The 22980-nt window shown below is 45.0% G+C and overlaps 1 protein-coding gene across 2 annotated transcripts in view; it reads left to right on the plus strand.

Annotated features, from left to right (window-relative positions):
* tspoap1 (TSPO associated protein 1) overlaps positions 1-22980 on the plus strand; it is an 85530-nt gene that overhangs the window by 42643 nt on the left and 19907 nt on the right. For both annotated transcript variants that reach the window (XM_066695151.1, XM_066695152.1), the window contains exons 2-13: positions 4299-4406; positions 5327-5455; positions 6819-6995; positions 9322-9456; positions 13922-14056; positions 14944-15027; positions 15745-15834; positions 16212-16334; positions 16615-16719; positions 16992-17042; positions 20604-20790; positions 22114-22370. In XM_066695151.1, the coding sequence (XP_066551248.1) occupies positions 4299-4406; positions 5327-5455; positions 6819-6995; positions 9322-9456; positions 13922-14056; positions 14944-15027; positions 15745-15834; positions 16212-16334; positions 16615-16719; positions 16992-17042; positions 20604-20790; positions 22114-22370 (1581 nt within the window). The remainder of the gene's footprint in view (positions 1-4298; positions 4407-5326; positions 5456-6818; positions 6996-9321; positions 9457-13921; positions 14057-14943; positions 15028-15744; positions 15835-16211; positions 16335-16614; positions 16720-16991; positions 17043-20603; positions 20791-22113; positions 22371-22980) is intronic.

The raw sequence follows: 22980 nt of genomic DNA on the forward strand, positions 1-22980 counted from the left end.
ATCACTGTTCTCAGATCGATGCGTTCCTAGTGAGCTGTACATTTGCGTCCGTGTTTTTTTTTTTTTTCTTAAAAGCCCAAAAGAAGATAAAACGCAAACCGCGCTGTGACTTAAAGAGATTAGATTTGTCGCACTCATTCAGCTGCGACGGGAGAGGGTACATCAATTACTTATTTGCATCGGCTCTAATTATAGACGAGTCTGTCTCACAGTGAGGGGCGCGCTCCCATACCGAGTTGCAGACTTTCTCGGGAAGTAAATATGAGCAAATCGGCTGCTGAGGAAATACTTCACTGGCAGACGGATCGAGGGGCCTCCACACGTAATTGCCTGGCAAATGAAGTAAATGGAAGGAGTGCTGTAGGTACATATTAAATATTGCCCAGGAGTTTACCTGACAGGCCTCTCTCAACGAGGATCCGGTTACTGTCACTGCTGAGGTCTTGGCAGAAGAGTCGGAAAATTTAAATAAAAATTATGATTTGTGTTCATCAGATCGTATCCCCTCAGGTCCCAGTACAGCATGTTTGTTTGGTTGTGCGTTTGTTTAATTATTTATTTACATCTTGAAAGATTTTGTATACTTTAGACCCGGGAAAGGGGAATACATTGCCAAACTGAAATTTAATCATTGCTTTGGTTATCTAAAGAGGAATTAAGTGGCGAGAACATGTTTGAAGGCTGCAGGGGGGGAACTTTGATCTCCGATAAATGATTTGCGCCTGATCAGGTTCGGTTAGTGTCAGGCGGCACTGTTTGTCAATAATATTAAAACAAATGGCATGAACTGCTTCAAGGACACAGGCAGGTTTTATTTATTTTTCCTCTTTGCCAACCCGCCCGTGACTCTCTCTGTATTCCAGCACAGCCTTTTGGGATGCTGACAGCCCTGGTGCTCTGGGACTCCCTTCATTTAAGTGTCAGCCATCTTCAAACGCAATTTGGGAAGGGGCTGACTTTTAACCCCCCAGTTTCTGCCTGTCTTTCCCCCGCCTCTGAAGGGATATGCGCTGGTTATTGAACAATGTTGGTCCAAGTAACATCATTCCCACTTCCCCTTCTGTATCTCCTATCATCTGTGTGAATTTCCCGGAGTCTTACATCTTTGATAGGCCTTTGTGGGAGTACAAGGTTTAAAGCAGTTGTGGGTCTGATATGGTAACGCAGCCTCTGTATTCAAGGAAGAAAAACCTCTGGGGTATAAACAGCTGAGCAGTTTGGGTAAGGGCGTACAAGATCCAAATTGCAGAACAGACTGATCCAAATCGCTGCGATTGACACCCCTCTCCCAGTGATGTTACCTTGCTATCGCATGTAAAGGTGATAAGCATCTCATCCCCGGTGAAATCGGACAGACAGCTTGAGTGCGTCTCATTAAAGAAGAGATCCGATATTTCGGCACGTCTGGAGCTGCAGACCTGTAACCTAGCCTCCATAAATTATAAAGGGGGTGAAAGTGGTTCACAGGCTGATGCTACTTCATCTGAATATTTAGGAGTTACTCTCTCTTGGTAATATATGAATGCTGTTTTTGCTTTCGAAGCTGCGGCTTTGACTCCTGGTAATACACAGGGAAAAATGCATGAGAATAAAAAGAGCCCTGATGCTCCAAAGGGACGATGTTTGTACAATACTCCAAAATCATATGAGCATTCACTGTGGCTAAATGCATTGACTGTATGTTCCATGTTTTATTCATAGCGCATATGCTTGGGACCGTAGCATCTGAGTGTCGGCATCTGAAATAACCAGATAGAAACGGGAGTGATCTGAGCAGTTTGTGTGAATTAAACACGTGGCTGTGCTTTAAGCATGTGGTCTTTGGTTGTAACTTGAAAACCCAGCCTCTTTGAGTACAATTAAGGTGACACAATATCAAGCTCTTTGATCTCACTTGTCATGAGAGAGGGAATGGTAGATCAACATCTGTCTTGACCCCGTTCACCTGCTGGGAAGAGTTTCTTTCTAGCCGGCCAAGATTACAAAACAGACAATCAGTTTCCACAATGGAAGCAATAAACGTCAAGGCCTTGTTACATGTGGATCAGCATTCGCGGTGTCAGCAAGAAAGATGACCTTATCTTCTTCTATAGAAAGTCTGTACTGATCAGAGACGCTTTAGACACCTGTTTAAAGACCCTTATTAATCTCTGGATTTGTAGTATGAGAAAAATGGGCTTTAAACTGGAGTCCATATGGCTTTGAGTTTTTCTCCAATCTCCTGATGAGACTGACTTTCCCATTGGAACTGGATATCCAAGTCACGTGTTACTTGCTGTCGAGATTTAGAAACCTGATTTTGTACAATTAAAGCAGTGCTGTGCTGTTCATCAGCTTTCCTTCCCTTGAGTTGAAAGAAAGCAGATATATACCAGGCAGCTGTCCCTCAACTTATGATGTATTGAACAGATTTTGTCTGCAGGTAGCTTGTGATGTCTCTGTACTGGGGCTGTGAGGCATCATTTCATAATCCACCCGCTAAACAAAAGACACTGGCTTATGCTCAGTTTCATGTACCATGTGTTTTCCTGAATTGGTTTAATTTGGACTGAAATGAAGTGGGGACATTATTTGTGAGTAGCATGATTACAGACAGGGTGTCTGCCCAGTCACTCCCCCCCCCCCGTCTTCAGTCTGAATTAATTGCCGATTTTTGAATGTTTAATAAACATTCATCTCAAAAATAAATGCACAGTTAATTAAATGTCTTTGGGAGGCCGGGGTTTTCTCTTGTTATGCTCTACAGCTCGGGAATACGGTTCCTTGTGCAATTGAAGAATCTGTCTCATTAAGTGTTTTTTAAAAATCTGGTTTGTGTGGTTTTGTGTGTCCTGTGTCCTGCTCTATGGTATATTATGTCCTTCCCTGTGTACCTGTGTTGGTGAAATGTGTAAAGAGCTTTCAGATATTGTTTTATTGAATCATTGCCCGTTGTTTTTCTTTGTAGAGCGAATTAAACATACCCAGAATTACTGAGAGAGAAATGTTCCGTGCAGTTTCAGCTGTGAATTATGTATGATGTTATGCCTTGTGTGCTACAGCCCGGTATCGGCGCTTTTAAACGCTAAACTAAGAGCCCGACGGTCTTCAAAAAAGCATTTAAACTACAGCGTTCCCTGGGGGAGGAAACCTGTAATATGTTGAGTGCTGGCAACCTGAGGCCGCTTTCCACTCACCCGGATAACGGTTCGCTGCTTTGATTACGCTGCGGTGGGAAAAAGACTATTCCATTTCCAATACACTGACCTTTTTGGCCTGTTTGACTAGCATTGAAATGGCTCCTCTCCCCTTTATCTGTTAGAAATAATCCTCTCTCCTGAGGACTGGTGTATAGAAGTGAATAAACAGAGTCTTCTGCAAATTGTCACCAATCTCATCTTGCTTTGTGTGAAAGGCCTGTTGGACATTTCTCCTGATAGAACACGTTTCTAACTGAAAGGCCGCTGTGAAAATCCTGACTCATTCAACCCTGGTCTGCTCTCACCTGGTCTCCTGTGGGCAACAGACAGCGGGGCCTCCGGGTCGGGCAGATTTAAACTCCTGTGGTGTAACAGGTTTTGAAGCATCGGCGGTGGGTGGAATCAAAGCAGCCGTCTGATACGACATCCAGTAGGCCTCCATGCTAGATTAGAAGTAGCAAGCCAAGAGATTGTTGCAGGGGGAGAAACATAGGAAGTAAAAAGGAGGGGATGGTTATGTCTTTGCTGTCAGAAGTTTGTATTGGGGGGGAGAGGAAGAGAGAGGAAAAGACCAAAAGGAATTGATCAGAGTTTGGTTCTCTGGTCTTTTGACAGATCATCTCTTCTAGGCTGCCTGACTGTGATGTCTCTTTCGCCCATTCCCACGCCTGGAGTGTTTTGTAGCTGATGCTTAATAAAGCGCATCCGTATGAAGCCGAGGCGGTGGCGGTGTGCTTTTGTAAAATATTTATCGTACTCTTGTCAGGAATAGCTCGGATACAGCAGAGAGCATTGTCGAGAGGTTCAAAGTGAAGCCCTGTGAACATACATTTGCTTCCAAACGTCTGTCGAGCTGGGTGGGGGGGGTGAGGTGAGAAGACGGCAGGTATTGGTGGCACAATCTGAAATGTAGGGAAGCTCGTGACGCCTCTCTGAGCACGGAGGATGACCGGTTTGGAAGGGATTGACTAATGTGGCCTGGTTAGTGTCTGGACTTTGTCTTCATCTGTCTCTTTTCCTGAGGGCAGAAAAGACGCTACAGAAAATCTAAATATAAAAGTTTGTGATTTTGCTTTGTCCGTCCAACACGTCTAACAGTATTGTGTGTGTGTGTTTCAGAACGGCACGGATTATGGGTTCCTGGTGCATCAGAACTCGGAGCTGCTCCGCGCGCTGGACGAGCTGGAGAGGAGCTGCTCCGCCCTACGAGAGGAGAACAGCCTGCTGGTGAGACTGGGGGGCTTTCTTAAATACATGTAGCCAAAGGAGGAGATTATTCAGCATGTTATTAAAGTATATAATAGTGGATTACAGGGCCTGTTCACTTATTTTTGATAACCGCAGTAATACAATTTTCTGATTTCTTTATGTATGCATTAATTTCCCTTTAGCAAGCCAACAGCACTAGCAGAGAATTATACATAAACATCAGTGTTGGAAAGGTGACAATGTTTATGTAGATATTTTTGGTAGAAAGGATACTACAGAAGTTAATGTAGTGAAAACATTCTGGCACTGACTCCTGCTTTGTTTTAAATGTTTCTTTATAATACTAAGAACAACACAGACAATCCTAATTGTGTTGTAGTTTTATGTTTGAAAGGAGAGATAAGAGGAGCAATGGTAATGAAAGAAAAGGCTGCCACTTATGGAGACCTTTCCTATTAGTTCAATACGCCAAGAATTGTGCAGTTATTTCAGTCCTGCGCTGCTTCAGATCTTATGTACATGTGACTTTGACATTTGTATTGATCTGTCATGATCTGACGCCATATTTTTTACATACATCTTGATATTTCTCAGTAGTGTTGAAGAATGTAATGCAACAGACCACACAAAACTGTGAGCTCCTTCGGAGGTGGTTGTTTTTATTTTTAAATTGGCCTTCCTCCCTCCATGGTCCAAACGATTGAGAGTGTAAAGACAGCTTCACCATCAGGGCTGCACTTTTGGCAGACTGGACTGCATTTTCGTCTCTAATTGGCAGGGAAAAAAGCAAACGCTCTGTTCCGGCCTGTTGGAAATGCTGGAAAGTCCTAGAAAATTGGCAGTTAGTGCCGCCCCCAGGAGTCGCAGGGCGGTTGACGTTTATCCCTGAGGTCAGCACGTGTCTAGTTTGGGTTTGATCTGTCCCGTTGTCTCTCCAGCGCAAAAGCAGCTCCCCTGAAACGGAGGAGAAAGTGAAGCGGCTGAAGAGGAAAAACGCTGAGCTTGCTGTCATCGCCAAGCGCCTGGAGGACAGGGCCCGCAAGCTGCAGGAGGCCAACCTCAGAGTGGTATGCTGACATCTCTATGTGTCTGTCTATAGAGGTCTGTAGGGTATTGTGGAAACCAAAAGGCACGCTTTACAGGAGCTCTTTATCTTCAGGAGCTCAATATTTTAATGTAGACTTCTCTGAAAATGTCACACAAGCAGGAATATGTGTAGATAAAGACACCATGGCGTGCTTGATCTCACACTGCATTAAAATGCATGAGAACACAGTACTTAAAACTCCTACAGGGTTGCTCCTGCAGACGGGTACAGGCAGTGAACGTTGTACGCCTCTGTGTCTGGATGATTCAACCCATCTGGATCCGAAAGAGCCTCCATTTAAACGCACCAAAAACACAGCATCTGTGTATTCCAGCAGATTCCACCAGCAGAGTGAGAAACGCACACAAGCAATACGTGGAAGAGTTTCCCCCAGTGTGAATCAATGTATAAATATAGTTTTTCAGTGGTAGCAGCATGAGCATTTCCGTGCATTTGAATTAGGCTAACAAATAACCGCTTTAACAGTACCTTAATATAGCTGCCCCCCACCCCAAATTCCTCTTGGATTCGTCAGTTAGCAGAAACCCACTGTCGAGGTTCGAGTTTTTCTCAGGGCTCGGTAACAAGTGGATTGGTGTGACAGGGAGGCGGGGGATATGAGGACGCTGTGTGGAAAAGCAGCTATTTAGGCTGATGGCAACAGCTGTTTAATAATGCGCCAGATCAGCCAGGCACTAAAAATAAACCCGATCTGAAAACAACAACGCACAATAAAGCGAGTGGCAAGGGCAATGCGTCAACGCGTGGGTGAACTCTGAGCACTTACTGCACACGAGCGGTCTCCACCGGTGGCAACGGGATATTTCTGATACACCTGAATCATACATAGCCTGGTAGCAACGTTGTGAAAATCAATACAAATAAAGCACAGGAAAAATGCAATCGATCACAAAAAGGCTTTATAAATTAAATGCGCTTTTGTCTCTCCACTCTGCGGCACAGCAATAAAAGAAAACAATACAGCAGGATGACCTAAATAAGTCATTGATTTGGTTCCAAAAGTATAAAAATAGCTGTGTGTGATAAAAGCCCTAACTATAGACTTAGCCTGCGCCTTACAGCTTGATGGAATGACAAAAGTACTTTCAGATCATGGAATTGCAATGTGATAATACAATTTTAATACCCATTTAAACATGAGGCTTTCGGGTATTGTTTTGCAAATAGGAGAGTAATGAAAAAGATCTTATTGTACGTCTGGAAAGGGAGGGGAAACGGCAAATCGACGCACGTGTATTTGGGTACATTGAAACGCTGTATAGGTTTTCCTGCATATGTGTGTGTACGAAATAAAAACATGGTTCTCTCTCCTGCATCTCCAGGTGAATGCCCCGGCGCCCGTGCGGGGTGGGGGGGTGGAGCAGTACAAGCGTGCGTTCGCCAGGCAGCGCGCCCGGGACCTGTCTCTGCACGCCGACACGCTGCTGTCCAAGGACAAGGAGATTGCTGCCCTGCAGCAGGAGTGCCGGGAGCTGCAGTCTCGCCTCGGCACCGGAAAGGTACGGGTAAATCTTTTTGTCCTTCCAATCCACCGTCCGGTCATCCCTTTATTTTCACCTGCCCTGCCCTACTTTCTCGCCCCAGATCTCGCCCCCAAATTGTGCCGCAGTATAGGAAACTGCACACTGAAACGGGCGACTGAGTTTTGCGTTGGCAGTTCACAGCAGCGACGGCAGACGGTGTATCTCAACACAACCACAAATAACACACAATGGTTTGTTATCAAATCATATTTTTTTATGTTTAATTGCAGTCTCTTACTGCTCATGTAAAATCCTGTGAATATTGACTGTTTAAGGGGAGAAAAAAAGATCCATTTCAAGTTCCTATGGCATCCTCTTAGCCATACTTCCTTTTCAGTGATTTGAGATTATTAAAAAAAAGTAACAATTAAACTTGCTGTTGTATCTGTGGCATTGTATTAAGACTGACCCCTGACCTCCGCACGCGCCACACACACACTCACAATCTCAATCTCTTTATCCCAGCTCACCCCCTACTGCACACAACAGGCACTGCGGGTTCAATTCAGAGCCACGAATGTATCTGTGTCAGACGAGATGACGACAATAACTCTCATCAAGGCGCGTTCGCCGTCCCTCTTGTTTCCATTTTTATTTGCGTTCGTCTCCTTTCCCATCTCTGGTATCCTTCCAGAACATTATTCCTTGAGGATTAAGGCAGGAGACGTTACTGATCTGCGAGCTGAAACCGTAACCTTGCCCTCGTTCAGAATTAAGTCCCTTGTTCGCTTTTTATTTTCAATTCCGACGTATCGGATCATAATGTGACCCAGATAAAAACGCTAAGTTCTGTATGTCATCCATAAGAATTCGGTTTAAATCCAGCAGAATTACAGGAGTCAAACTGAGACTGGGCTCTTGCTCCTTTTTGCAGTGGATTTGCTGAGCCGTCATGAACTGTGTGGGTCGTACGAGTGAAAGCAAGTGCTTTCCAGGTTACACACTCTGAAAATGTAAAAGTGGTCATATTTTTCCAGTTTGTTTGTGTTGGTTTATTTTACAGTATCAATTTACTGTGCTCGGTCTACTGACAAGTGCAGATGCACCTGTCCTTCCTTTTGTGGTGTTTGCAGATCACATTATTTAGAAGGGGAAATCATAACTCCTGAATGGAAGAAAGGATGCACTTTTTCAACATTTCACATCGGCTTCCCCTCAGTCCTGTCATTTCAGTCTAATTGCAGGGAGGGTTTGGTAGTACAGGAGTGCAGAGAGTTCAGAAGCTGATCTATCAAAATCATTCAATTTGAAAAATGTCAATTGATATTAAAACATCACGGCAAGGTACATGTGTACAGTATGTCTCCACTAGATGGCGCCATTGTGTCCCATTCTAGCCTTACTTACAGCACCAGAATCCAAGCCACAAGGCGCCATCTGCTGGGGATGGTTAACAGCGCATGTCGTATGCTGTGTAGAGGCCTGTTTTTCTGTGAGGTCCCCCATGGAGGCCTGTGTGCTCTTTCTGATCTCCTAAGCATTGCAATTTTATGATGAGGACCACAAAGGAGAAGCATATAACACAACACATCACTTTGCACGCTCAGTTTCTCACCCCAGTCTCCCAGACCTATAGCAGGAACTGGGACAGCCGATCAGGAAGTGACTAACTTCTCACTGCACGGGGGAGTGCATTGTGGGAGGAATGGCACAGTATTCCCCTGGCCACCTATCAAAGGAAACGCACTAGTCCTTGAAGGCCGAGGGAGTGCCGAAAATGCTGAAAATGTTTTCCTTTTTGCTTTTGGCTGTCCCAGTCCTTTCGCTCGCACGGTGTCTCTACAGACCGTTTTGAATGAATAAACCAGGTGGATTCATTCGCGTAGTTAGGATAACAAAGTGTTAGTTAATGAGCGCTGTCAACTCCATTGGCTCTCGGGCTGAGCTATGCCCCCCCCCATGTGCGTGGTATTCTGTGCATGGCAACAAATTGCTAAAACGCATTAATTTTTAACCGACAGCGGAAGGCACTTTTACCGATCTGACAAAGATGGGAGTGGAAGCCTTTTTCAATAAACGGCTTCATACAGTAAACACACAATAGGTCGCAGATGCCAAGTCTAATTGCAAACTGTCTGAAGGGCTAAAGCAATAGTGCAACGCTGTGAGTCCCACACAAGAGGAGAAGGAGACCGACCAGTCTTTTCCATGGTAGATCAATCCTATTTTTTCTGAAACCTCAACCTTTCCCAGAAGTGCTACGGGTTATTGATGGGAGTCTGTGTGGGTGTGGTGGTGCTGCTGTTTCACAAGCGTTTCAGTTGTCTTTCGGTTGTCCTGACCCATGTCCTGTGTTGTGCAGGCATCCCCCAGTGCGGCGGGCATCGGCGAGTTCGAGAGGCTGCTGCGCGAGTCCCAGAAGGAGGTCCTGCGCCTGCAGAGGCAGCTGTCAGTGTCGTCCGCCAAAGAGCCCCCTGCCCGGAGCGGCCAGGAGAAGGTGAGAGGAGAGGGGTTTTCACACAGACTCGGGGGTCCACAGCTTACCTCGGGTGTGAACTTTAGTGATTGCATACTGATTTTATTTTCTCTTTATTTCATTACTCTAGTTGAGGAAAAATAACACGATACTCGAGGCTTAGTCTAGTTTCTTATTGTGTGGCACAGGTTTCTTAGTCTGTTCAGGGTTTTAAAAATGAAGCTTCTGAATTTGCTTTTTTTATTTAAATCAGTTTTCTGATTTTAATGTTTCTTGTGAGTTTTCTGACGCACATCTCATTAATTTAGTTAACGTTGCTTGTGAATTGTGTGTTTTTGTTTATATATAATGTGTGTGTGTGTGTGTATATATTGTGTGTATATATTTGCAAGTTACAATACACTATATATATATATATACACTCACCTAAAGGATTATTAGGAACACCTGTTCAATTTCTCATTAATGCAATTATCTAACCAACCAATCACATGGCAGTTGCTTCAATGCATTTAGGGGTGTGGTCCTGGTCAAGACAATCTCCTGAACTCCAAACTGAATGTCTGAATGGGAAAGAAAGGTGATTTAAGCAATTTTGAGCGTGGCATGGTTGTTGGTGCCAGACGGGCCGGTCTGAGTATTTCACAATCTGCTCAGTTACTGGGATTTTCACGCACAACCATTTCTAGGGTTTACAAAGAATGGTGTGAAAAGGGAAAAACATCCAGTATGCGGCAGTCCTGTGGGCGAAAATGCCTTGTTGATGCTAGAGGTCAGAGGAGAATGGGCCGACTGATTCAAGCTGATAGAAGAGCAACTTTGACTGAAATAACCACTCGTTACAACCGAGGTATGCAGCAAAGCATTTGTGAAGCCACAACACGTACAACCTTGAGGCGGATGGGCTACAACAGCAGAAGACCCCACCGGGTACCACTCATCTCCACTACAAATAGGAAAAAGAGGCTACAATTTGCACAAGCTCACCAAAATTGGACAGTTGAAGACTGGAAAAATGTTGCCTGGTCTGATGAGTCTCGATTTCTGTTGAGACATTCAGATGGTAGAGTCAGAATTTGGCGTAAACAGAATGAGAACATGGATCCATCATGCCTTGTTACCACTGTGCAGGCTGGTGGTGGAGGTGTAATGGTGTGGGGGATGTTTTCTTGGCACACTTCAGGCCCCTTAGTGCCAATTGGGCATCGTTGAAATGCCACGGCCTACCTGAGCATTGTTTCTGACCATGTCCATCCCTTTATGACCACCATGTACCCATCCTCTGATGGCTACTTCCAGCAGGATAATGCACCATGTCACAAAGGTCGAATCATTTCAAATTGGTTTCTTGAACATGACAATGAGTTCACTGTACTAAACTGGCCCCCACAGTCACCAGATCTCAACCCAATAGAGCATCTTTGGGATGTGGTGGAACGGGAGCTTCGTGCCCTGGATGTGCATCCCACAAATCTCTATCAACTGCAAGATGCTATCCTATCAATATGGGCCAACATTTCTAAAGAATGCTTTCAGCACCTTGTTGAATCAATGCCACGTAGAATTAAGGCAGTTCTGAAGGCGAAAGGGGGTCAAACACAGTATTAGTATGGTGTTCCTAATAATTCTTTAGTTGAGTGTATATATATATATACATACACACACACACACACACACTAGTATTTGTCTTGTTTCCCTCTTTAGTTTTGAATCTTTCCTGGTGTATAGTGGTAGGTCTGATGGCATTATTTTGAAGCCGTTGTCATGAGCGAGAGTTCACAGCCAGCTCAGCGAACAGGCCCAGAGGAGACCTGCCTGAACTGCCAGCGCTGGGCTTTGATTTGTGGAGGGACACGGGGGGGGGGGTGGGTGGGTGGGATAAGGATCACCGGACGCTACCTTTCTCTGAGGGGAACGGGGCCAGCGAGCAACAAGCGCGGCCTGCACTGCACTAGGAAACAGCAGCCCCCCCGACAAATATTCATGAGAAGATTTGATCCCAATTTCCAGTGCGAGCAATGATGATACCTGATAAGACGTAATATGGATTTAGGATCGTACCAGAGTGTTTATATGGAGGAAAAAAGCAAAAGCAACAGCCTTGTTCTGTTCTGTTTGAGGCTCTTGTGTGTGTGGAAGTTGTGGAGCAACTTGAAGTGGGATACATTTAAAAAACAGATGGCGGTACTCTAATTTAGTTAATTGTTAATCTATAATTTTCTGAAACACAGAAAGGGGCCATGTTATGTGCATGTTAATCCCCTCCGACAGGACAGTGGTTCATTCCAGTAAATCCTCTCCCTGTTGCCGTGGCAGCGAGGAGGAGGTTTTGGCTGGTAGGTAAGACATCAGCAGCACCCGAGACTTTTCCAGCTCTCCCGGATTGGATAATTGGAGGCAGGGGGAGTCCGTTACATCAAAACACATCCGAGGAAAAGGGTAGGTGATTTTTGTGCAGGGGGTGGGGTGCGGGGTTCGTTTGTGTGTGGAGGAGTTAGTCGCTGTCAGGAGCCCTTTAAGGGAAGTGTATATTCTCTCCATGCAAATCTACTTAGTGAGAAATTAACAGCCCATAAGGGCTAGTTAAAATGGTACACTCAGGAATCAGAACGCGTCGGGAAGTGGCGGCCGGCAGTGCCCGATCAGATCGCAGGGAAATTACTGTCTGCAACGTCAGCCAGGGTAACATTCGGCCTGTGCTTTTCATTTTCTGCTAGTCGTGGTTTATCTGTTTATCCTATTCGTTAGTTCTCCCTGATAGTTGTGAACGAGATTGCTTTTGTCGTTACTGTCAATCTGGGATGCTGTGCATATTTTGTTGTTGTTTACTGCCAACAACTGGTGGGGGGGTGACTGACTGGTGGCCGTGCTCTCGGTGTAAAACTGTGTTTTATAACGGCATCAGAATGACATGAGCACAGATCCCGGCTTGCGGCCCCCAGAGAAGCCTCCCTCTTCAGATCACGAACGTATCCTGCGACGCTGCTCATGGAAACTGTTTCCCTTATCAGTGCAGTCCTACACGTTAGACACCGAGCAGTTAACCCAATCCATTAAGGTGCTTTTAAAAGAAGTGATCTAGTTACCGGTTTCAGCGTTCCACTGGGATTACTCCAATGTGCTTATAGTTCTCATGTCTTGTGCAGTTTCCTTCAGTGAAAGCAGGCATCTGAACCCAGGAGTAAGCTGTGACCGGGGTGAAGGGTCTGCGTTTCCATTTCATGTTGCTGGAAGCCTGCAACCTGCCCTCGTCCCTGCACAGATACAGACAGAGGCAGGTGGTGTGTAATAGGCCAGCTAAAGCCCAGCAGGGTATCAAAAATACCCTGCAGCACACAAAGCAGGAAGCTGTTCCAACCACTTCTGATGAATTATGGGAGTATTTCATGACATAGCAGGTCTTCCCGGGACACTGCGTTTTAGGCAACTGGCGACGCGTCTCGGCACAGGACTGTCATGTTTCTTCTGATCAAATTCTGAACCTCACGTCCTCCCTGTCTAGCGCTGTTCTCTGAGGGTGAGATCATTAGCCGGGTGTCCCTGCTGTGTTAATTAACTCTGAATCAGTTCCACTTCCTCTCTCCCCGGGCAGAAGCACAGTGCATTTCCCAGTAAAGATTAAATCGCTTCAAATGCACCCGAGTCGTTTTAGCTCTACTTTGTATGGCTTAGATAGGGATATGATAGCTTTCAGGAATCAAAGTTTCCTGGGAGGGGGAATCCGATACAAATGTGCCGTGGATTGTGTGCCTATTGATCGCAGTCTTGCAGGTTGAATTTTCAATGTTTACAGGCCCCGGTCCTCTGTGGGATTGTGCCGTGCTCTGGTTCTGCTACCCCAGTATTGTTCGTTTCTGAATTTCTCATCTGTGTGTGTTGAGTATTTTATCCTGTTACTGGGTCATGAGGCCCAGAGAGCGAAAGGGTATTAGTGAAGTTCTCGTGAATGAATTAGAGAACCCACATTTAAATGGATTTTATTTTATTACACCAGAGACCTCAGCTAAATGAAATTCTATGGCTCGGCCTTTACGGCTTTCCTGTTGCTGGGTATGATCATCAGGACTGGGTTTCATTTACATAGAGATCTACTGTATGGTCCTCGTGTTTGACTTCTGTCTCATTAGGCAGGTACACTACAGTACGGGATGTTTTTTTGTGATAGCATAGACCTGTGCATCGAGGGCCCAAAGCTTCAGAGTCCCTTTAGTTAAAATATTTATGAATAGGGGTAATGTTTTGTCAGGTATTTCTGTTTTTTTACTTAGTCTTGTTTTTCATATTATTTTATACGAAACTGTTTATCTCGTCCCTTTGGACTCCATAGATTCCCTGGTGGAAGTCTTTGAAATCCAGAAAGGAAATGTACGTAGCCAAGGGCTCGCAGCCGTGGCTCCTGCCGATCTCTGTCAGACACCAGGTCTCCGCACAGGTAGAGGCAGTTCAAGCAGAAGAGCAACTGCAATGAGATGTCTTTTCCTTTTAGGCCAAAAGTGAAACCCCATTGCCAGATGTGGATGAAGCCCCGCCTCGGTGTGAAGAGACCAATGGTTTGGAGGAGCGCAAGTGGAGTGTAGCACCCGAGCCCTGTGCGTCCCGGCCCGCCCCACTCCAGCAGCTGGTGAGACACCGTAGCCATCGAGCACACAGGTTGCCCCGTCCACAGACGCTTTCTAAAGAGCACTTGCACCTCTGTCTGACAGACTGTATACTCCAGCTGGTCTATTCAAGCTGCCCTGGCCTTCAGTGCCGTTTTCTGTCACGGTTATAATCCAAATGCAACCCTGGCCTTCATCCTCAGCATTAAGAGGGTTAAACAAACATCTGCATCAGCCTTACTACCCGACTTTGTGCCACATCTTCGCTGCCTTGATCACGTGAAATCTGTGTGCACACACTCGTACTCCTATACATACATGTTAGGAGGACTTAACATATATGTCCAAAGTCACGGGCAGAATGAGATTTACTCGCGGGCTGGACAGTGTCTGGATGTGAGAATAATTTGTGCTGCTGCCCTAAAGCTGGGCTCCTCCTTGCAGGACCGAGGCTTTTTAATCTGATCCGAAGGTACAATCACACAGCAGATTTCCCCTCGTTAGAGTAAGTCGAGCCGTATAATATCTGTATCGAGGATCAATATGATAATTAAGTATCTCACCATGTTTCACCCCAGAGTGGATGAAGCATGAAATGACCTTTGTGTTTAAAAATGTGTACTTTTCATCTGATGAATATCCCATTGGTTGCTAATCACCTAGAGATTGCGTAATTAACATCAAATAGGTCGCATGTTACTTAAAAACCAGCTCTGTCTCTAGTATTATTGGACTACAAATTATATTTCTGACCCTGACCGTTAAGGGGGGAAATAACATAACATTTTTATGTTTTCAAAGAATTGTAGGGGAGTTCATAGTTCCATGTGAGCACGGCCTGAAAGATGAGGTCAAGAAACAGGCTATCTAACACTCTGCCGCTGAACTGATTTTTATTTGTCGTTTCCAGGAAAGTGAGCTGAGCAAGAAGAGAAAAGAATGTGAAAATCTCGAGCATGAAGTAAGGAAAAGACAGAAGAGATGTCTGGATCTGGTAAGAAACAGTCTCTACCACCCTGAAGACAGCTTGCCCTGTAACCCGCTGAACTCTCTTTACCAAAGACGCGCGCATCGACGTGTGTCATTCTGAATCAGAAAACTTCAGTTGAGGTTTAATCAGTGTAATCAGAAGACTAATTACTGCAGGAAGGATCTGTATTTTGTTATGAGGAAAGTACCCTCTCAAGCTGTGTTATAGATCCTGTAAATAACGATTATACAGAGCAATAATATACCCACTGCTTTATGCTGCTGAAAAAGGTTCCTGTGCACTAATTAGCAATTCCATCGTCCTTACGTGTTATTATTTGTCTGCCTTCTTTGTTGATCTCACAGTCAAATTCTAACAGTCATTATTCATGTAGTCTAGCAGATCGGATGGGGTTTGATTTTACAGTTTATGCCCAACCAAAGATCCTTTGGGAAAAAGAAAACCCCACGATTATGCCTTTGGTTGATGAGCGTTTAAAATCTGGATTTTTCCTTTTGCTTATGTCTGCAATCGTTCCTCAAAACCCCCTTTGACCAAATATGTAAGCAGTTCATGGAAGTTGGTGTGTAGAGACCAGACATCTGTGGAAAACTGAAATGGACGTCAACATGTGGCCTGCTGCTGGCATCGAGAAATGTCAGTCAGGCGTTCTTGTTAAGACAGTTGGAAAACGTGGGTCTCTGATCTTCTCCACCCGTGCTCTGGTTTGCCTCCCGTTAGGAGAGCGAGCTTGAGCGTGTCCGAGGGACGAATGCACGCCTAGAAGAGGAAGCGGACCACCTGAGGCAGAAGTCACAGCTGCTCAGCCAGGTGAGGCGAGACGTTTTCATTCTGGGTGCGGGCTCGTGTGTAATGACCGCCTCACTATGCTGGCTGGGGTTTTAATTTTACAGCAGAGTATATTTCCCAGGGCCCTCATTTCTCCCCTGGTTGAATTTTTATATTCCTTTGTTCTTCTGTAGTTGTCCATGGGGGAGGGTTCTAGTCTGCATGCTAGAAACGTTGTGCTGATAATTTCAACCGCCAGGAAAACTGAAATATAAAAGAAAACTGCTTTATTTGTGCTTTAAATCCAGCCACCATGGTTCACATACTTTGAAACCTGGACTACTGTAAGGGTCTCCATTCTATCGCTGTCCTATTATAGTGTTTCTGTCTGTGATGGTGGTCTGTGACTGTCACCGCAGGTCCAGGTTGAGAATGACGAGCTGAGGGACACTCTCACTGCGGTGACCGCTCAACGTAATTCAGCTCTCGAGGAGAACCAGAGACTCCAAGCCAAACTGGAGAACCTAGAGCAGGTCCTAAAGGTGAGTGGGCCAACACGCAGACAGAACGGGCCTAACTGTCATGAGAAATGACAGGAGAACAATCTGACTTTCGGCTTGTCTGTGAGACCCAGAAAGGAGTTGATTTTTAAAGTTGTTTTTCTATTGACATAATAAGTTTCCAGGAAGACTGTGTGCACTGATGGAGAGGTCAGAGTTCAGGCCGTTATTCTCCTCTTCACCGTGACCTACAGTAACCCAAGCTCGAGACCTCAAACTCCTCGTTCAGAGCTCAGCCTGATATCTCTGTTCTCCCCCCCAGCATATGCGAGAGGTAGCTGAGCGACGGCAACAGCTCGAGTTCGAACATGAGGAGGCGCTGACCATCCTCAAGCTCAAACAGGACGAGGTCAAACGGCTACAGAAGGTGACAAGACCGGTGGCTCCTGAGTGTTTGAGCCTATTCTCTACTTTTAAGCTGTTCTGTTTCCATGTTGACGTGCAGTTTAAAACGAAATAATCGATGCTTTTTATTATGATGTATTATTGTTTTAACAGACTAAATCCTGTGGTATAGTTTCAGCACAGTGCCAGAGACAGCTCCTGAAATATTGTGCAGTGACTTCTCTAATCTTTTAACACAGTTGTGATTAATATCATGGGCTGGCCGCTGAGAACTAATTTGTTTGCGTTTTACAGGCTCAAGTAGCAGCGAAGCGGGAACATGAGGGTGTTGTGCAGCTCCTGGAGGTGAGTGGAGGCTTCTTGTGTGACTGTGTGGTTGTTTTTTAGTTAATCTATGTTCACTGGTAATGTTGGAAGAACACGTGCTTTAAACATTTGTCAGACCGGGCGACAGCTCTTTGACGTCAAAGACTGAGGAACAATAGGCGTGAGCGGCTCTCTACAAATCCAGGCCGCCTGCAGGGATGGCTCCTGGTGGCTTTTTACTGCACCTGCAAACAGATGGCACGTTCTGTGTTCATCAGCGTCTTTCCAATGAGAAGATACCCAATGCATTATTCATGCTGTAGTCCATTTATGAGACCACAGCTATAGAAATAGTCTCTCTGCCTCTCTCCTGTAAACAGAAGACCCCTCCCAGAGATTGATTTGTATCCTTCCCTTTAGTAATGGTGTATCAGTGCCCCCTTGGGAACCAGGTTTGCTCGTCCTGTTAGAGCAGTTGTGTGTTTAGTTCTATTACAGTATGAGATGTGTCAATCTGAGATATAACTACATCTTTCCTGTACCAACTGAGTATTTAACAGTATCAGGGGGTGACCTTTTATCTGTTGATCTGGCAGTTTGCCGACTTTAGACAATGAGCTATAACTGCTTTAACTTTTTCAGTGGCTGGAATTTACATTTTTATATGGTCAAAACAGAGAGTGGTGTTGATTGGAAATAAATGGTCAATATAGAGTTAACGCTGAGGGTTTGTGGGCCTCGTCTCCTTCACTTCAAGTGCCAAGGTATAACTGAGTGAACAAACATTCAGTTTAAGTCTTTTCAGCATTGTGCCCTGAGGAAAATATTCACTTGATTTATTGTAATTAATCGTGTGGGTGTTTGTGTGTGTCTGGGTGGGTGGGTTGGGGGCTGTATTTGGTATAAGTTGAAAGGAGAAAATGCAGCATGAGAACATTGAAAGTGGAAATGTATATTTATATGAATTTGTTTTACTATTTCGGAAGGATACCTGTGTATTTTGTTGTCTTTGTAATCTTTGTTTTTCCAATTCAATAAAAGAACCCTGTATTTCATTATAGGACTTGATCCAGCTAGTGTTACAGAGGGAGATGGTACAGTCTTTTTCTTGGTTCTGTTTGAACTGCTCTTGCTTATTAAAAATCACAAAAACGCATTGTATCCCCCCCGAGTGCACTGCATTTCACATCCACTGTATGACAGGAGATAATAACTTCCCCTGGGTTTCACACAGTGCCAAGAACAATACCCAACAGACAGGCACATCACCATGCCAAAATAAAGCTTAGTTTTATATAAGGTCAATTTGTGAGAATAAAATCATTCTGCTAACAAACAGGAGCACCTGATACTTCTATTAAAAAGTATATTTTGTACCTGAAATCGAACTAATGTACTTGGCCACACTGTGCTGACATTATTTATACTTTGAATCACAGGCCTGAAGATAAATATAGTTCTTGCTCGTCAGTATTTTACACTGTGATATACGATGTTGAATAAGTAGAAAAATACTTCATTTGTTTGTAGTCGTGAGAATGAAGTGAGGGAATCTGAAGCAGTCGAGTGCGTTAAAGAGGTTTGCTCTGCTCCTGTATCAGATCTTGCTCAGGGAAGGATATAACTCTCATAGTGTGCACAAAGGTAGGGGATACAGAGACCTTTTTTGTGATGCACCCCGACTTTTAAAGCTCTGGAGTGGATAGCCTTGTCTCTTCTAATCTATTAACATGTTGACTACTATTATTACTATTTATACTTTCCCAACTTCGATTCTCATCTGCATGTTTCATTTGTTTTGTTTGGATTACATGCTTTATTTGACCTTTTCTGTTTTTATTTTCTATCTTTTGTGCTTTTGTTCTTGCTGCTAACCAGAACACACTGGACTGCATGCAGGTACCGGCAAATACACAACATCCCAATCCCCGCCACTCCCCATCCTCGTAGAATAACTCCAACCCCGGCTTCAGGTCATATTTGAGCAGGAACTAAAGTCCACACAGAGAGAGATAGAGCCGACCTGGCGGCATTGTCCCCAACCTGTCGCAATCCTTCCCGAATAATCCAATTCTTCACCCATGATCCTGAAAGGCTAGTAGTAGCTCGTCTGCCGGGTGTGTTGCGCTGTTATGTAAATGCTTCACAGTTATTGTATTAATTTTGGTAATCCCTTGTGTTGACAGGGAGGCTGTCGCATCTGCTGGTATTTTCACGTAGACAGGTGATTAAAAATGAAAAGTAGGGCAAGACAGACTGGGGCTGAAGATGCCGAGGAATGTATGGCCATGGCCAAAATATGACCGTGGCGTTACCATATAGAGGAGCAGGCACTGTGTGTCCATGTATACCCCACTGTTCACTTGCCATCCAGGGGCACAGGGGGGGTCCAGTGGGCATCTCATCCAGAGCAGTGAGCGGCTCGGATCGGCTGGAGGGGAGCCAGTCCACAGGTTACACGTGGAGAGCAGGGGTATTACTGCAGGAGTGGATTAAGGCCTGCTTGTCAGCCAGTCAGCTTGTGACTTTCACAGCCGTTGACGCATTAATAAGTGTAGCGCTCTTGACAAGATAGAAAAACGGCCGTGTAATTCATTTTGCTGCACCACGTCTGTCGCCTGAAGACCTAGAAGAAAATGCTTAAAGGGGTTGCCTCAGTTTGCATTCAAGAGCTGTTCGGACAAGTGATCATCAATTTTGGGGGGAAATACAGATTTATGTATCGATTTCTCGACTCGTAATCAACAGTCGAATTATTAAAGCCCTGTGTATGAATAAACCTGCATCTGCATAAACCTTAAGGGAGTTAGTTGGTACATAAAATATTATTATTATTTTTATATCTTGGCAGACGCCCTTATCCATAAGTGCAAAACAAAGTGCAAAACAAAGTGCAAAAATACAGTTCAATAAAGGCAATATGACCCTAGAAGAGAAACATATTCCTTCGTGTCTTAGTGGTGGATAGAATTCTACTAACATACAAATACTGTAGCAATCATTGTAGCATACAGGCAGGTAAACGAGCTCCGATACAGGACTGTGTGTAGCTATGCTTTGCATTCAGCCCCAGGGCTTCTGTTGGCCAGTGTGGTCTGTGCTGCCAAAGTGTGTGCGTAGAAGTGAAAGCCAGCTCCTGTAGGAAGTTGTTTCATCGTTGTGTTTTCCCCGTCTCTCGCCTCTACACATTGTCGTTTCACAATCTTACTTGCACGGCTGCATAACCTGTGCACGCCTTCAACTCCGCCTCCTATTTTGCATTGTGTGTTTCCCTTTGCTTTCATTTTTGTCATTGTTTACATTGCTGTGATTATTATTTTGATATGATTTACTATTATTTGTTCTGTTATTATTTGTATCCATTTCTGACCAATGTTACAGGCCATGTATGACCCAGAGAAAGGTGAGTTCTGTTTTAGAGGAGGGACACATGTTAAGATCCAACTAACACACTGATCTATGAAGAAAAACCTACTTTCTCCATACTTGCGTGATGCGCTTTAACACCCTGCTGGCGAACGCTGGACACGGAAAGCCCTGCTTGGCAGCACGAGCACGCGAGGGATGTTTGACCCTCTTGTGCCTCTCTGTCCGGTGCAGGTGAAGGTACATGAACTGGAGGAGAAATGCCGCAGCCAGAGCGAACAGTTTGGCCTGCTCTCCCACGAGCTCGAGCGCTTCCGCCTGCAGGCCGCCAAGTTTGACCTCCTGACCTCCGGCTCAAGCCCCTCCGACCTCAGCCTACCCTCACAGCTGGCCAATGGAGTGGAGCCGGCCGGAGAGAAAGGTAGGGCCACAGGGCATCCTGGGTAAGGCAGGTGACTTTGCAGGGGTCGGACCGTTTTGTTTCATGACTCGTTCTGCTTTTAGATTCATATGGTTCATGGGATGTGATCACTCTGGGAGATATCGCCTTCTGGAGTCTGGAAAGGAGCGGCAGTCCTTTCTCAGATCTTTCGTTACAGGGTAGAAACACTTTGACTGGAGATGCTAGTGGGTCACCTCTGTTTCACTGTGTTAAGGGTCTGGGGCACCACCACAGGAGTCACGGGGCTGGGGAGGTCTTATTTGTGTCGGTCTGGGGAGTGTTGAGTTTCACCACCGTTTGCATGACCACGCTGTGGTTGACCATGTTTTCTTCATTACTTTTCTTTGTATGGGCATGAGCGTACGCAATGGTCAGATTGCCTTCAAATGTCCTCCTCTGTGTTGTAAGAGCTGTCTGACAGGGCACATGCTCCTCAAACATTGCACAAGCGCCCTGAGGCCCCGTGCTTGCGTTTGCTCATCGGTCACGAGAGCTTGTTGGAAATACAGCCTCTCGGGGGTCAGATAAAGAAGCAGCTCAGCCCGTCTCACAGCTGTTGTGTGGTCTTGGTAAGATCTTGGTGTGCGTTTGTTGACCACCCCCCCCCGGTAGAGTGTTATCAGCATCCACAGACTTCCTTGGCTACATATCTAAATGAGGGGATGTGTAAGTGAGGATTCCCCTGTAAGGTTTTTATTTCTAGAATATTCCACATGAGAGGAGGCTTCAAAGGGATTTTTAAAATTCAGAACTTTTTATGATCCATACAGCCCTCCTTTATCCCGATGCATTTATTCAGACCCTGCTTTTCAGTTTTAATCATGGCTTAGGGAATAAAACCATCCTTTCTATAGCTTTCACAGCTAATTGCTTATAGGCTGCTTGCCCACACAGTGTGTTTACAATGTAAAATATGTGATAGAGCCCTTACTGAGAAGAGGCAGGCATTTCACAAACTACAGCTTTGCGAGAGAATAAAAGCACGTCTCGACGCCTTGTCTGCTGTTACCGATTAACAGACCACTAACGAAACCTGCACTGAACCATCGAGGTGGAGAACTTCAGAGAATGCTAGACAAATATCGAATGCATTTAATTGTATGTAGTAGTCATTTGTTTGAGATAAATGTCAGATCACATTCAGACACTCACGTTAAATCACAGCTGGGATCAGTCACTGGAGTCACCTGTCACCTTGGTCCTTGTGTGTGAATATGCACGCTGTCGTCCACATTGCCTGATTAGTAGCGAAAGCCTGCGGTGTGCTGGGAGTGCGGTAGATTGACTGCTCCTCTCCTGCAGACGTGGAGGCGTCTCCCCCTGCGGCTGCGCACACGGCCCCACCCGTCGAGCCCCAGAAGCAGGAGCTGCCACCGGTGTCGGTGTCCGTGCCAGTGCCAGTGCCGGTGTCTGAGGTGTCAGTCCAGCACCGGGAGCTGCCGGTCATCAGCACCAAGTCTGAGCCCGCCACCAGCACCCCGAAATCCGGTTCCAAGCACCTTACCCCCAAATCAGAGTCACTGCCACACAGTGCCCCGAAATCCTGCCCCACGCCTGAGGTGAGTGGCACCCATGATTGATGCAAACGTTTAAGATAAATTTCTTATCTCAGTGGTGAGAACAATCAGTGTTTCCAGTATTTCCCCTAAATATATTCACACACACACACACATATATAAACAAACATGTAAATATATACGAATGCATCTTATTTGTTGCAATTTCCAGAGATTTCCAAAGAGAAGGATGACCCTTTAAGCTCAGAGTACAGCTCCCTAAATCTCATATTTAATGAGATAATCCGGTGGCTGCATTGGATTATGAAGGTTGTAGTAGTTACTGATAATCCTTAAAAGGTTTCCCCCAAAATCTATAAATAGAAGTATCCTTTTCCGATGATCCCTTTGTGAGATAAACTTAGCATCCCTGAGGATTTTATTCTTTCGACAAAGCATGCTTCTTCATACTGAGGATTATCTCATAGTGGAGTTTGGATGTTTATGGAAAAAAATATAAATTTGACAATTGCATCTAATCTTAAAGTATGAAGAAAGACGAGTGTAGGAATGTTTTTGCAGTTCAAATAAGATGTTTAGAGAGCGTTATTTTGCACTAAATTGTTCGATATTCATAAGTTAACATAAATTAGGGTTATATTTTGCTCTTGGC

Source organism: Amia ocellicauda, chromosome 22 (assembly GCF_036373705.1).
Source record: "Amia ocellicauda isolate fAmiCal2 chromosome 22, fAmiCal2.hap1, whole genome shotgun sequence".
NCBI classification, from domain to species: Eukaryota; Metazoa; Chordata; class Actinopteri; order Amiiformes; family Amiidae; genus Amia; species Amia ocellicauda.